This window comes from Scophthalmus maximus, chromosome 5, assembly GCF_022379125.1.
Source record: "Scophthalmus maximus strain ysfricsl-2021 chromosome 5, ASM2237912v1, whole genome shotgun sequence".
NCBI lineage: Eukaryota > Metazoa > Chordata > Actinopteri > Pleuronectiformes > Scophthalmidae > Scophthalmus > Scophthalmus maximus.
This window is the reverse complement of record NC_061519.1, coordinates 5,048,222-5,063,414: the sequence shown is the minus strand read 5'-3', so window position 1 is coordinate 5,063,414 and position 15,193 is coordinate 5,048,222. Positions and strand designations below refer to the sequence as shown.

General features: G+C 43.8%; 2 protein-coding genes, 1 long non-coding RNA gene and 3 other non-coding genes across 7 annotated transcripts in view; 2 read left to right on the top strand and 4 right to left on the bottom strand.

Annotated features, from left to right (window-relative positions):
• Nucleotides 1-6,878, top strand: part of ctps1a (CTP synthase 1a) — a 41,926-nt gene extending 35,048 nt beyond the window's left edge. For both annotated transcript variants that reach the window (XM_035635607.2, XM_035635606.2), the window contains exons 2-18: nt 200-381; nt 472-642; nt 737-837; nt 966-1,082; nt 1,229-1,312; nt 2,410-2,490; nt 2,578-2,729; nt 2,882-3,014; nt 3,872-3,960; nt 4,060-4,154; nt 4,292-4,354; nt 5,347-5,390; nt 5,472-5,568; nt 5,652-5,707; nt 5,789-5,885; nt 5,978-6,122; nt 6,219-6,878. In XM_035635607.2, the coding sequence (XP_035491500.1) occupies nt 213-381; nt 472-642; nt 737-837; nt 966-1,082; nt 1,229-1,312; nt 2,410-2,490; nt 2,578-2,729; nt 2,882-3,014; nt 3,872-3,960; nt 4,060-4,154; nt 4,292-4,354; nt 5,347-5,390; nt 5,472-5,568; nt 5,652-5,707; nt 5,789-5,885; nt 5,978-6,122; nt 6,219-6,303 (1,779 nt within the window). In that variant the 5' untranslated portion in view covers nt 200-212 and the 3' untranslated portion in view covers nt 6,304-6,878. The remainder of the gene's footprint in view (nt 1-199; nt 382-471; nt 643-736; nt 838-965; nt 1,083-1,228; nt 1,313-2,409; nt 2,491-2,577; nt 2,730-2,881; nt 3,015-3,871; nt 3,961-4,059; nt 4,155-4,291; nt 4,355-5,346; nt 5,391-5,471; nt 5,569-5,651; nt 5,708-5,788; nt 5,886-5,977; nt 6,123-6,218) is intronic.
• Nucleotides 6,879-7,098: 220 nt separating this feature from the next.
• On the bottom strand, nt 7,099-9,076 carry LOC118311589. Its single transcript, XR_004794023.2, has 6 exons — nt 8,942-9,076; nt 8,220-8,283; nt 7,934-7,986; nt 7,712-7,757; nt 7,424-7,488; nt 7,099-7,250 (listed from the first exon to the last, which is right to left on the bottom strand). It is a non-coding gene; the product is annotated as an uncharacterized LOC118311589 (long non-coding RNA).
• LOC118311800 lies at nt 7,315-7,388 on the bottom strand. The gene has a single exon (XR_004794084.1). It is a non-coding gene; the product is annotated as a small nucleolar RNA SNORD99 (small nucleolar RNA).
• LOC118311791 lies at nt 7,533-7,663 on the bottom strand. The gene has a single exon (XR_004794076.2). It is a non-coding gene; the product is annotated as a small nucleolar RNA SNORA44 (small nucleolar RNA).
• On the bottom strand, nt 8,045-8,181 carry LOC118311806. The gene has a single exon (XR_004794090.1). It is a non-coding gene; the product is annotated as a small nucleolar RNA SNORA16B/SNORA16A family (small nucleolar RNA).
• A 436-nt stretch (nt 9,077-9,512) lies between the features above and the next one.
• On the top strand, nt 9,513-14,925 carry rab42a (RAB42, member RAS oncogene family a). The gene is made up of 2 exons (XM_035635610.2): nt 9,513-10,051; nt 11,632-14,925. Exons 1-2 carry the CDS (start codon nt 9,837-9,839, stop codon nt 12,071-12,073), a joined length of 657 nt encoding a protein of 218 aa, XP_035491503.1. The 5' UTR covers nt 9,513-9,836; the 3' UTR covers nt 12,074-14,925.
• The last annotated feature ends 268 nt before the right edge of the window (nt 14,926-15,193 follow it).

Genomic DNA, 15,193 nt, shown 5'->3' with positions numbered 1-15,193 from the left:
TATTTCATTCTCCTCCCTGTGTTAAGCTCATCCTTTATGATGTGAAGTCTTCCAACATGTTCACTTCTCTTCTTCTTCTTCTTTTATCACAAATTTAAACGCTAAGTGAACTTGAAGGCAAATTTCCCAAAGCATGATACCGTGTGAATGTTGCCTCTGCATTAACTGCTTTGCACAATGTGGTACCCTCATCTTCCAGGTACCAGAGTGCAATGATGAAGTACATCCTGGTAACCGGAGGGGTCATCTCCGGCATTGGCAAGGGCATCATCGCCAGCAGCGTGGGCACGATCCTGAAGTCGTGCGGCCTACACGTGACGGCCATCAAGATCGACCCTTACATCAACATAGACGCGGGCACATTCTCACCCTATGAGCACGGTACGTCGGAGGAAAGGTTCCTTCTGATTCAGCACATTCATAATTCATGTTAAGTACGCAGTGTGATATTGCTTTGTCCACTCTGTCCAGGTGAAGTGTTCGTGCTGGATGATGGGGGAGAGGTGGACTTGGATCTGGGGAACTATGAACGCTTCCTTGACATCCGGCTGACCAAAGATAACAACCTGACCACTGGCAAGATCTATCAGTCTGTCATCAACAAGGAGAGGAGGGGAGACTACCTGGGCAAAACAGTGCAGGGTAAACAACCGCTGGTCAAGTTTGACGGAGGAGTTTTCACGGCGAAGAGAAACGTTCAACCCAGAGTAATGTTGGGATTTTTGTGTCATTCCAGTGGTGCCACACATCACAGACGCCATCCAGGAATGGGTTGTGAAACAGGCAACGGTGCCAGTTGACGACGACGGTGTGGAACCTCAAGTTTGTGTGATCGAGGTTAGCAGAGTTTGCTCCAGCAAAAAGTTTGATTTTAATGTTGTATTGCACAGGGTTATTTTCTTCGCTGAAGCAAAGGCGGCCCTAATAAAGAATTGTCCACTAATAATATGTGCGTGTATTTGCAGTTAGGAGGCACCGTGGGAGACATTGAGAGCATGCCCTTCATTGAAGCCTTCAGGCAGTTCCAGTTTAAAGTGAAGAGGGAGAACTTCTGTAACATCCACGTCAGTCTGGTACCGCAGGTAAGAGGCCGGTTTTATCCAATGGTACATGGGATATTTGAATGCAAGTGTGTGTGGTTAGTCTGCTTGTGTTACATGTTAGATATCCTAGGTTGTGTGCAGTCATTTTAATGGATATCATTCGTTGTCTCCACTGTTCTGTGCAGCCCAGTGCAACAGGAGAGCAAAAGACCAAACCGACACAGAACAGTGTCAGAGAGCTGAGAGGACTGGGTTTGTCCCCTGATCTGGTGAGTCATCTGCTGTCACACAAAAGAATAGTTCACATTTAACTCAACTCTGAAATCATGTTTAGAGAACAGGGTAGGGCTGGGCGATATGGCTGAAAACTGTATCACGATATAAGTGTTTCATATCGGTCGATATCGATAATTATTGATAATTTTTATGACCTAAGAAGAATAAAAAACACGAGCCAACGAGATGGCACGACCAAACGTGATACTGTTACATGATTGGCTATTAGGCGTGTCACTCCATACATTGCTAGGTACCAGAGGACGATTGCCGGCATATCTAGCGGCCGGCGTAGCTAGACTCTTTGCTCCGGTTTCTTCCAACGAGGCAAAAAAAATTGTTCTATCGAACGCATTTTCTATTGATATCGATTACGTGTCTATCGCGATACATATCGTGATCGTTTTATCATCCAGCCCTAGAACAGGGCATGTTTTTCGAACATGATTGAACTTGTTTCACTTGTATTTATACTCTGGTGTGGAAGATCAGGCCCGATACAACCAGAACAGTCTGATCCCTTTTAAATCATGAATTCAACAAAATCTTTGAAATGCTCCGTAGTCCGCAGTGATCTACATTACTGTGACACTTTACAGTAATTTTTATTTTAAAAGAATAGACAGCGGTCATGATATAAATGAATGCTGAGGGACTCTATCTAAATTGTGCTCACTTAAGATAAGATCATCTTTTATTCGTCCCACAACGGGTAAATGTGGGTGTTACAGCAGCAAAGTAGAGAGTGGAATATAAAAAAGCAATAGGTATGTACTAATGTAAGATAAAAATACTATATACAGAGCAGTAACAATAATTGCACATGGAGAATAAATATTGCAGAAGCACATCCTGGAAAAGACCTGGAAAAGATCAAGACAGTTCCACAGCTACTTTATTGAACCGACAAATATTGGATCCATCCAGTACAGTTGAACCTTTTTCTGATCTCTAATAAACACGCGACAGGGCCAAACAAAATGTAAGAAAGATAAAGTGCTCTGATGTTTCCATGCTACTGTATATGTGTGAAATCACTCCTTTCCTTTCCCTCTGGATGAATGAAGTTTCTTCTCATCTTTGCCAACAGATCATGTGTCGCTGTTCCACCGCTCTGGAGAACTCTGTGAAAGAAAAAATCTCAATGTTTTGCCACGTAGAACCCAAACAGGTAAGTCACTGACACGTGTTCATCATTTAATCTCTGATGAGCCTCGACTCTCTGCGGCTCTGAACTCACCGGCCCGTCTCGTTCTAGGTCATCTGTGTGCAGGACGTGTCGTCCATCTACCGGGTGCCGTTACTGCTGGAGGATCAGGGTGTGGTGAGCTACCTGAGCCGGAGGCTGAATATGCCCATAGACGCCAGGCCCAGGAAAATGCTGACAAAATGGAAGGAGATGTCTGACAGGTGAGTTGTTCGTAGAAGTCAAGTCAGAGGTGAATTAAAGTGTCAATCTAATGAACTGAATGGGCCTGTAAACTGCTCCTCTGTGATTTGATGGCTTTTACACAATGGCTGGCTTTCTTTAAACTAATATACTGCACGTGCTGTCGTCACAGGTCAGACAGGCTGCTAGAGCACTGCTCCATAGCACTGGTCGGCAAGTACACCAAGTTCTCAGACTCCTACGCTTCTGTCATCAAGGCCCTGGAGCACTCGGCCCTGGCCATCAGTCACAAACTGGAGGTTAAGGTACGTACGCCATGTTGACGATCCACACTGCTCATGATCAACATTTGTATGGGAGGCCTAATGTGTATTAATGGCATCCTCAAGCTAAAATAAGCTTTGAAGTTGCTATTTTAAAACCTGTGAAAAAAGACGGAGCAATAGTTGATTCTGCATATTTAGGAGTGTCTGGTAAAAACTCAAAGCTGTTGCCGTGGATATTGATTGGCATTTACAGTAGTCAATAGCGCTGGATTTGTCTCACTCCGCATTGCCAGAGTTGACGGTAACTAGCAGCTCAACCTGTAAAAAGTCCTGATTGCAGCCTGCTCTCTGAAGTCTGTAGGTGTTCTCGCCACCACCTTCGCCTACGCTTGCAGATTTTACCGAAGAATTGAACAGCGCAAGTCCCAGTGCGCCAGTTGCTAACCGGCAAGAGTTAAAAATTCCAGAAAGCCTCATCATTGGACACAAAATTAGTAAATGCCACTGAGTGCAGGATGAGTCCTCAAACGACTTGAACCGTTTTACAGGAAGAGACAAGATGTAAAATACTATGAGGTTGTTTTTCGACATACATTTGGCTTAAAATAACTTAAAATGTAAAACAGGGGACGCACTTGAAAGCTCTCTATTGCATACTGCTACATCGCACTTTTGTGTGGTCACATGAACAACCGCAGACATCCAGGACCACACCCGACTGTTTAGGCGTGTGGTCAGTGCAGCAGTGCGTGGGCGGGAGTCCTCCATTGACTATATAATCACTCGTGTGCATCACAGTGATGGCATCTTATTAAAAAGTGACAGATAAGCTGGCATCTTGACATGGAAAATCTGTCTTAATGTCCTTCTGAAGCCTGCATGTCTCCCCTCCTCAGTATATAGACTCAGCTTGTTTGGAGCCAGGCACTCTGCAGGAGGAGCCAGTGAAATACCACGAGGCTTGGCAGAAACTCTGCAGCGCCGAGTAAGTCCTGAGGCCTCATTTCTGTAAGTCACACAGCCTGGCTATTAGATTTGTAGTTTCATTAACGGTTCCTTTTTCTTCTTCTTCTTCTCTCATCAGTGGAATCCTGGTTCCAGGAGGTTTTGGTGTCAGAGGAACTGAAGGAAAGATTCATGCTATCAACTGGGCCAGGATACAGAAGAAACCGTTTCTTGGTACAGGACAGCTGCCATGGGACTATGTGGTCCCACTGCTTTAACATCACATTACTTTATATGTAACGCATGTGAAATGTACATGTTTACAGATGAGGTGACTTGAGTTACAGCGAACACACTACATGTTTCTGCAGGTGTGTGTCTAGGAATGCAGTTGGCCGTATGTGAATTTGCCAGAAGCACACTTGGCTGGAAAGGTAATGGTTCCGAGTAGCAAATATATACACACACACACACACGGTGCGATTTGCCAGGGGGGATGTGTGGGACGTCCCCCTTTTCTGGTCTGTGTATCCCAACGTCTCCTGAATTATTTACTTAACCAATAAACCATATAAAAAACCTAAATTAGAACATTTAAAAGTAGGTAAAGCGCTGTAACGTGAACAGTCTATAGTGTGATAGAATCCGAAATGGACCACCCACTGTCGGCGCTCGCGTTCGTGAGATAATAGATGACATCCCGGCTAATTTACCCAACGATCCTGTTTCCATCAGCCTTGACCAGTGTATGGCATTTCAGAATATCACCAAGGACAAATATTTAGACGGGGGATTTTTGATTCTTGCATGTTTTGTTTTTTTCACAAATCTCCTGTGAGGGTTTTGATGACAACTGTGCTGAAGACAACGCGGTTGGGTTAAATAATACTGACTTTAAAAGGAAATACTATTTTGTTGAATTACAGCTGCTGCACGTCTGATAGAAAATGAGTTTGCCCCTGAAACAGAAATTTGACCACCTGAGATCTCGGAACAGCCTGCACCACTTTTTAATTTTCTCTCTTTAGAATAAGCATTAATTCAGCTGTTTTCAAACTTTTGTTGTACACCAAACCAAAAGCAGCAGCCCTCCGTCTGGATGCATTCAGGGACCGTATTGAGTGTAGGTCACCCCTGGTTTTGCAGCACTATCCGTACAACAGTGCAAAAAACATGTGTACTCGAATATATAGAAGCATACCCCCCCACCACCAGATGAGTCAAACACCACTTCTGTAGTTGTTGCACATCTAGTGTCAACGCCGTCAATTCTACTGGATTTGTTTTTCAGTTGTGATTTAAACTGCTTAATTATTATCTAGTTCTATATAAGACAGTCTTACTATATTTACCACCCAAAGTTTTGGTAGAAGTGACTGGTGAATACATTTGAACATAACCATATCTTTGCCTGTTTTGTACTTAGACGCCAACTCAACAGAATTTGACCCAGACTCGAAGCATCCTGTGGTAAGTTCTTTATAAATCCAGAAATAATCTTGTTGTAGTCTGACCTGACGTGAGTAAAGATTTAAACTTGGACCTTTGCAGGTGATCGATATGCCAGAACACAACCCCGGGCAAATGGGTGGGACAATGAGACTAGGCAAGAGGCGGACCATTTTCACGAATGACACCAGTGTATTGCGTAAGAAACTTAAAATTTTCTCTCAGCCAAATGTTGACGTGTTGTAGCACCTGCACTGTCCTCAGGGCTGTTCTGTATTCCAGGCAAGCTTTATGGAGACGCAGACTATGTGGAGGAAAGGCACAGACATCGCTTTGAGGTTCGTTGACCTCCATGGTTGTCCGCAGCATCAAAAACATGGTTTACAATAAACTCATGAAACTATGTTGTCCATGTGCAGGTCAATCCTGAGCTGAAGAGTCACTTTGAAGAGAAGGGTTTCCGCTTTGTAGGTCAAGATGTGGAAGGAGAAAGAATGGAGGTCATAGAATTAGATGGTATGAAACACTGACATGCCATTCTTGTCTGGAGTATTTTCTTTGTAGCAATTCCACGACAGTCTTTTGAAGATATTGTCCTCTATTTTCAGATCATCCATATTTTATAGGAGTGCAGTACCACCCAGAGTTCACCTCTCGCCCCATAAAACCATCACCTCCTTATCTTGGTTTGTTGCTGGCTGCTGCCGGAAAGCTGCAGAGTTACTTACAGAAGGGCTGCCGAATGTCTCCACGGTAAAGACAGCAGCAACTGAAAATTACACATACACTGCATTTTTAGACAATTCCCGTCCCAAAAATCTAAAACCATAACTATTGTCTTCGATGCAGGGACACATATAGCGACCGGAGTGGCAGCAGCTCACCGGACTCGGACATATCGGAACTGAAAATGCCTTCCATCTCAAGTGAATGATCAACATGGTCCTGAAGAACTTGTTCACAGCAATACAAGTCATTTTTTTTTTGATTTTGCAGAAACCTTGACTTTTTGGGAGACATTTTCTGTCAAAGCAGCTGAGAACAAACCCATTTTGGATCTGAGCCCAATATTTTTTTCATTTGGCTACATAGACACTCAGGACATGACAACTGATGTTCATCATGCTGATCCAGCCCCACCATCTTTTTTTTTACCTCCCCTAATAGCTTTTACTACTGTGGCCTTGTAATTGTGTACTGTTACCTGAACTACAAACATTTAAGACTTTGTTAAAGTTCCTTTATCCCTGAGGCCTGAGACATTTTTGTCCACTGTCTAATAATGCTCAATATAAATCTCAACCCTGTGATGTACAGTCAAATTAGGCTATCAAATGAATGTATTAGTAATATGGCCATAAATACAAAACTGAAATGTAATCTTAATGTTTCCGTTTTTAAAATCTTCCAAGCCTTGGTTATTAGGGTAAACGATCCAAAACCTAATGCAAACCAAGTTATGTACATTTTTCTGCAATGACGAGAATAAACTAATGATCCGTCATGTCATTATTGCATAATCTAGAAATGGTGGATCCAAAATGGACATCACAAATTAATTGTTAAGATTTATCATGACTCCACTAAGACACTGAAGTTCCCTCTTTGTCAAAACAAGTGTACATTGCTGGCATTAACTGACCAAATGTTATGGGAACTTTCATAGCCTGTCATACTACGGTGGTGAATAAGCTGAATATCTGATTAATAAAATTAGGGACTCAAATCATAGTATACAAGTTGTTTATTGCATCGTAATTTACAGTTCATGACCATTTTGTTAACTCAGAACATTGTGAAGCTTCACAGTTGACTGTTGCCCTTTGTGGGCGGCCTGCAGCAGCCCACCCAGACAGGTCAAGGCTTCCCAGGTCAGTGTACCTGAAAGTAAAAAAAACAAAAATTTAGCATAATTCCAGAACATCCTCTGAACAGATTTGATTAAGGCTGATCTCAGTCCCATATCCGCAAGTGTCATCCAGCAGTTCACAAAATAGTCTGTGCTCATCATAGATCAAATTAACTTAGGCAGTGTGGAAATGTATTCTACATACCTTAAACCATGAAAGGTTTGACAGCCCACAGCCCGACGGTAGACTTTAGATCATCAGACGTATGCCTGCACAAAAAAAAAGTAAAGTGTTAGAATAATGAAAAGCTGACATCTGTAGGACAGTAGAGTGGCTGCTGGTGGCAGAACAGGGCCACAACAGTCAAAGACCATCCCGTTCTCTTGCACGCACTTGGAGCACCTAAGACTACAGACAAGCCCCGGTCCTTAGGATAGCATGCTGCAAATTTGAACACGGGGCCCAAAAGAGGAAAAACTTGCTCATATTCACCTCGACATGAGGCTTCCTCATCCACTTCTTTGTCAGCCATAGTCACCTGCAGAACAGAAACTGATCAGTTAATGTTTCAAATGTATCGCTACTTAAAAACAAACATTTGAAAATGTGGCTCAGTTATAAGTACATCAATCATAACTTATGTCAGTGAGGGCAAGTTTGTAATCACAGCCAGGACTGGTTATTTCTTTTTTTTTATGTGGCTAGAGAACTTACCCGCAAGCAATGCGTTTCCTGCACTTTGACTTCCCACGGGCAACAGCCAATACCTGCAGAGACAAGAATTAAGTTTTAAATATGTGATCAATCATGGGTGGTGATCAGAGTAAGTGTCCTTCCCCTTAATGTTGCTGAAACAGTTATTTTCAAACTGAACAGCGACCGTCGGTGAAAGTCTTCCTCTCGGCTTCCTGTTGACCGATCACTGCTACATGAGAGCACGAACGGCTTCGATAGGAGCCCATCTTGTGGCACCAACGCCAAGAGAGAAAATAAATCATACCTTCGGCTTTGTCCGCAGACTTCCATGGCTGTAGATGGCGAATGGCGCCATGGCCGGTTCAAATCTGGAAAGAAAAACGAAGTTCCTCGTTAAGCCAGCAGCATCAGATGAATCAGGTAAATCAGACCTTAATAAATTTAAGAATGATGGCTAATGGTTGAACTCTGCATTTAAAAGAAAAATCCCTGTTCAGGAGTAGACTTTATGGTCCGCTCAAGTCAAGTCTGATAAAGAGTTGTTGCAGAAAGAAATAAGCAAACGTCAAATGTGGCTTAACTGCTAAACTGGGTAAATGAAGTCTGCTTTTCATTTTCCATGAAATGACCACGTGCAGGAAGATGACCCACTCGGCCACGTGGTCCACACGCCCCAATCATCAGCGCTATAGCTAACCTTTAGCAGTAGCCGAGGCTAACCGTGCGTTAGTTCAAATAGGATGTTAAACGTGGTTTAACCATGTCGTGCAAAAGTTGGTATAGAGTTGTTTGTTTTCCACAATTGTAAGCGAAAGCCAAACCCAAGCCCCTCCCGACAGCAGGCTGCGTGTGCTAGCATTAGTGTAGTCGCAGTGTCCGTCCCTCGGGCTACACTAAATACTTGAAGTATGTGGTTAACATTTAGCTTCACAAGTCGCGTGCGCAAAAGATATTGGCGGCCAACTCAAATAATATACGTGTACACAGAAATAATAGTTCAGAGGATACGCGTGGTTGAGGCCTTACCGCGGTGAGGCGTGGACGTCCGTCGCTTCGAGGAGGACGAGAAGAGGAAGGGACCGGGAGGAGCGTCCGCTCTGCATTTATACAGGCCGGCGCCGAGCGGCGGCCCCGCTGATTGGCCCGCAGAGCTCACGTGGAGCACACTTTGCATGCCGGGATATGTATTCCCAAGCTGCCTGAGAGCAGTCGTCTCTAAGCGACGCTTGTTTTGTCTTGGAGGTCGTTGCGTCGTCACCTTTCACACAAGTGCAAACGTAGTTTTTACATTTGACACGTCCACATAAAAAAAGACAGAACGAGATACATTGAGCGAATCAAAACAGACACACGGAGGCCGGAGATGGAGCTTCTGCGTGGTTCTACTTCAGAACCACGGACAGCGACCCGCTGCAGAGTCTGTCGGGACTACAACGACATGGAGATTCTTTTAATATATATATATATATATATATATTTTTAAACGAAACCGTTATTGAAATATTGCCCCCCACACGACCGTGCTGATGTTTGAACTGCACCGACTTGAATGTGCCCACACAAGGCGAGACACAAGACAAAAGACCCTCCCCCCCACAAGAATGTTTGCATTATGACTTTAAATCCAGATTATCCCCGAAACATTTCCTAACATCCCATAGTTTCATTTGATCCACGGCAGCGGCAGCAGCAGCAGCGGCAGCAGCAGGTTTTGTAGCGGTGGTGGAGCAAAGGTAAAGCCGTCACATGACTGCTGCGCTCCGCGTCGCTCCCTGATCAGACGGCAGCGGCAGCAGCAGCCGGGGCGACATTGTAAACACGCCGCGATCAGGGCTTTGTCTCACACACACACACACACACACACACACACACACTCACACACTCATTCACAGAGAGAGCGGGAGACACTGCCAGTCATGCCATGGACATTCTGTGGCAATACCAGTTCCGGATCATTTTGCTCGGGGATTCCACCGTGGGGAAGTCGTCGCTGCTGAAGCGCTTCACGGACGGCATCTACAGCGATGTGGCGGACCCGACGGTCGGCGTGGACTTCTACGCCCGCTCGCTGGACCTCGAGCCCGACGTGAAGATCAAGCTGCAGCTGTGGGACACGGCCGGCCAGGAGCGGTTCAGGTACGAGCAAGGGGGGAGTCGCGGGTCCGAGTAGAATCACCCTGGGTTCAAAATGCAGGCGATCGTTAATCCACCGCGGAGACGTGTCGTTGAACGGCGCAGAGGCCTTGTTACACTGTCGCGGGCCTGGATCTCATGATGCTCTGGCCTGTGTGGGGACAGGGAAGATCGAGTGGCATCACTGCATCCATTCACGGATGATGGGCTCCCTCCTCATATCTAGGCCCCATTTTATTCCCTGACAGTGTTCTGTACAGTCTCCAGGGCAACGCAGAGATGACAACTCTATATCCGAATCAATTATTTTTATTTTGCATCCATCTGCCCTGTTGCTCGTTTTGTTTCATGTGTGCCTGCTGTCATGGATGATTTCCCTTTAAAGCACTTTCTCTGACTGGAGCCTCCGCTCTCAGATCTGCTTTCTCATTTGAAGCTTGAGCTTCTGAGGGTGCTCTTCCCAAAGGCTTCACCACACTGGAGTCTCTCACTTCTGCTTAACAGGTCTGACTGTGGGAAGTGTTTGTACGTTCAACTGATGATTCTTTAACCGGTGCACAAATCGAGACGCGTGGCCTGTGTTCTAGAATAGAGAGAATAGAATAGACAACTTCATTCATCCTGTCCGGGGAAATTCAATTGTCACAGCAGCACAGTATCAAACAGGGTGGCTAAAAACACAGGAACAAACTGTTTACAAAAAGCTATGTACATATATACAGAGATGTTCAAACGTCCAAACGTCCAACACCCAAAGATCCCATTCCGTCTAGTCTGTGGCAATTTGATTAATTTCACTAATTGTATTAAATCACCTTTATTTATGCCAACCAGGGCACCAGGGCAAGCAACTGAATATGACCCCTGAATCACTGTGTAACTGTATATGTGAAGCAAGCGCCGGTGTTTCTTTTGAGGCACATTGCACATTCTCAAATTTCCATTTCAATACCTTTAATTTCAGTTGATTTTGTGCATGCATGGTGCACATTCCTTAATATATCTGTGTAACATCAAAATACACACACACACACACACACACACACACACGCACCTTCTGTAGGGGGCGATTCTTTAGAGGACTTGATTTGGGGGCTCATGCCTGTAGCATATTTTTGACCCTGGGTGAATTTGTTCCTGGATCTTGTCGAATCTGTAGACTTGAGACATGGACTTGTTTAACAAAAATGAGCACCTGAGGCTTGACTTGGTTTTAACCACTGTGAGACTCAAGTAAACAGGACAGATGCACGTATTACTAACATCTTGACACAGGAGATGCTACTCAGCACTTGACTTTATCTTGACAGACTCACGACTTGACTCGCTTTTGCGTGATTTTATTTGGACTTTTTGTGAGACTCTGACCTGTTTTCACTGACTTTACTTTGGTCCTGGACTTGTGGTTGGACTTGGACTTGTCTTAATAATCATTGAAGGAGCTAGGAATATTTTAATGGAGGATTTTGACATGTTCTCCAAAAAGATGTTTAAGATTTCTATGAGGGCAAAGTCAAGAGGACTATAATTGTCATAGATGATTTTGTTGTCACTGACTTACATGCCACCTGTCTACTCACCAGGTCCATCACAACGTCATACTACCGCAACTCTGTGGGCGGGCTGCTCGTTTTCGACCTCACCAATCGCAAGACCTTTGACCACGTGAGGGAGTGGCACAAGGAGGTGAGTGAGCACATCCTGCCCCACCACATGGTCTACATCCTCATCGGCCACAAGAGCGACCTCAACAAGGACCGCAGGGTGACCCGAGATGAGGCGGAGCAGCTGGCGGCGGCACTGGGAATTCGCTACGTGGAGACGTCGGCCAAATGCAACAGCAACGTGGACCGCGCCTTTGAGCTGCTGACCAAAGACATCTACGAGCTGATGAAGATGGGGGAGATCGTCACCCGCGACGGATGGGATGGCGTGAAGAGCGGCCTCACTGCCAAAGTCCTGTACCCGGGCGAGGACGAAGAGCAACTGGCTACGGCAACCGCTGAAAAGGGCTGCCACTGCTGACTGAGAACTCTCCGTGTCCAAACACTGTCCCGTCACCCCAAGAGCTTGCATCGCCTCACAGTCGTCCAACACAAACAAGTCACTCTGGCATCAGCATCTCATGGTACCATCGTCCATCACTTCCTCACCTCGTGCTTTGTGCCCTCTCTGTGTGTGGGACAATGGAGATTTCTTCTCAAACATGGGCGGTAGTGTAAATCCTGGTGTGTATCCTATAAGCAAGTTGTATCTGTAATTCCATACGGTGTAGCACGAAGCAGGCTGATTCTCACCTTGTTAGGTTAAAAGAACACAGAAACCGTGTAGAGGTGATCAGGTCTCGGGACTGAGAGTGTAGCCAATACTCCTTTTGAGGATACTGTCCAAGTTTGTGCAATGCTTTGCCTGCAATCCTGAGTGACAGTAATTTTGTAAATAATAGTGAACTCTGTAGAGATGAAAGCTAAAAGGTCACTTAAAGCTATTTAATTAATATTGTGAACAGACACAGTGCACTCTTCAATAAGTGTCACCATATAAATTCAATGTGCTCCTCCTGCTACTGTAAGCTGTACGTGCACTTGCGCCAAACTGACTTCAATTTTTGATCATTCTGTGAATACATGAGTGATGTTTTGTAAAAAAAAAAATAGAGAATATTTCTAGTTAAGGTGTATAAATAAAGACGGGCCATTGTAATTAGCATAGGTGGTCCTATTTAGGGATATGTATCATAGCACCAACAGGGGCAAGACATCAAGTGTATCAGAGATTCATCTCTCGGTCATCAAACCTTTAATTATGTCATCAGTACTAGTAAAGGTGTGTTTGATTAAGAACAAAAAAGAGGAGTTTGAGTTTCACTTTGCAGTTGTTTGCAGCATTGGCAAACAACCACTTCTTTTATTCAAAGCTCAACATTACATTCGGGCCTGAGGCGGCGAGGAACTCATCACATCCACGAGCACAGAAGGATGTGCTGCTCACTTTATGTTGTGCTCCAATTGGTGTCAGGAAGCAGGAAAATTGGAAAGTCTGGCTTCCACATAGAAAACCAGGTCAGGAATTGTCAAACCCGAGGACACCACATTAGTTAGGAACTGCAAATGCTAATTATCGACAGGGGCCCCGGCACTGTCGCAAAACATGCTGTGAAACATGGCACCCGGGTTGGGTTTTAGCAAGGGACACTGTTGTCAGGGCCTTAAAGGAATAGTTCAACATTTTAGGAAATAAGGTTAGAAAATCGATGTATTCTCAATTTCTGTGTGGAAAGTAGGTAACTAGAATCTATAGCCAAGAATCATTAGCAGAGCTTATCTTAAAGTAAACATTCATTTCATAAATCTATTTGGGTACAAATTAAACAGTGTTTTGGTAGAGTATTTTCCAACATGTAGATCAATTTCTTGGAAGTTACTGTATCAACATGCTCACTGTTAATCATGGAAATCTGACTTTACAGAACATCAGCTGACCTGTGTGGGTTGCATTGTCATCCACCGGAATACAAATCTGAACTGTAGAGCTGCTGTTTAAGTTGCTGAAATTCTTCTGTCAACTAAGTAATGTTAGAATTTTGATCACATGACTGAGTTTTGGGGGATTTAGTGACTTGTTACATGAATAACACCAGCTGTAATGGAGCCTGAAGATCATGTACATGCTCTCATGGAGTCTTTGGACTGCAGACACTAATAATCTGTTTACGAGTCAGCAGCGTACAATAGACCACAGTACACTTAGCCTCACCTCTCATCACTGTCAATCACCTTTCACCGACATCTCGGGAAAATTCCTGTTCACATTCACACTGTAACCAGCAAGACATTCTGCAGTTTGTACTTTGTATTCATGTGATAAAGCGTACTTTTTTCTTTTCTTTGAGTCGATAAATGCTGTATGGGTGACAGAGTTAACGTACTGTACGCTGTGGCTGAAGTTTTGTATTCAGTAAGGAATGTATTGTAATACATTTGCACCATCCCTTTATTTATATCTCTTCTTTTTCTGTACAGATTCAACTGGTATTCCTCCTGGTGAACAACCACACGTTATTGTCAGGTTCAAATTCAGCATACTATATACAATATATGTTTTCTGTTTGTTTGACAATCAGATGTTAACATTTTACGTTCAGGGTGAAGGTGAGAACTCCATCGTGGGCTTGCCGAACGTCCATCCAGGATCACCATTTGACAGCCAGTCTGACTGTGTTCAATACTACAACTATCTTCCTCACTTTGGTCCCTCATGTAAACAGGGTCACATTGTATGATATTGTTTAAATTAGTCTGTTGCGCGTTGTTGTCAGCGAACTGTTCTCCGATGAGCATGATTCTTATTCCTGAAATGATGTGACGGTGGCGAGTGGGTTGAATTTAAAGGACAACTGTGGAAACACAAGAAGAACCATTGTGCTTTTTGAAGGACTCACATGGGAAGAATATACTTTCCTCTCCTCAGTGAACAGTGGGAAAATCAATATCTACCAATTACATTTTTTGAATATACTTACAGCTCCATTTGTAATCTTAGGGGTTAGGTCCACTTTCTGCCTCTCTAACTGAAATCTGAAAAGGGAGCTCTTAAACATTTCTGTAAATATGCTTGTTCCCTTTCTCTCGGAGACTCGAGAAGATTGACCATGAAATCTCAATATCGATAATGATCTTCTTGTCTCGCTATCAGGAAAACAGATGATTAGCTAATTCCCCAAAATGTTGAACCATACATTTAATGATTTTATGCTATCCACCAATCCCATTCTGTACCTGAAAGACATGCAGGACGGTACATAGCACAAAACTGTACAGCGCCAGAGCCACATGGTCACATTTCACAGCTTTATTAAATAAATGTTATTTATTTTATATATATGTATAGTGGATTCTTTAATTTGATGTGATTTTATTGATTGGTTAAAAAAAATTGAATAAAAAGATGCCCAAAGAATAATGTTGGCCTGGCTATATCTTTTTGTTTCTTTCAGTTTGGCGCCCTCTGCTGACGTGTTGGAGGAGGATCATCGTGACCTAGATTGGTTATTTTGAATTTATTTATGAGAATCAAGATTTTAAAAAGGCCATGTTTTGACAAAGACTGGGCCAAGTCTGCCATATACCACCTTTCACCCAAAGA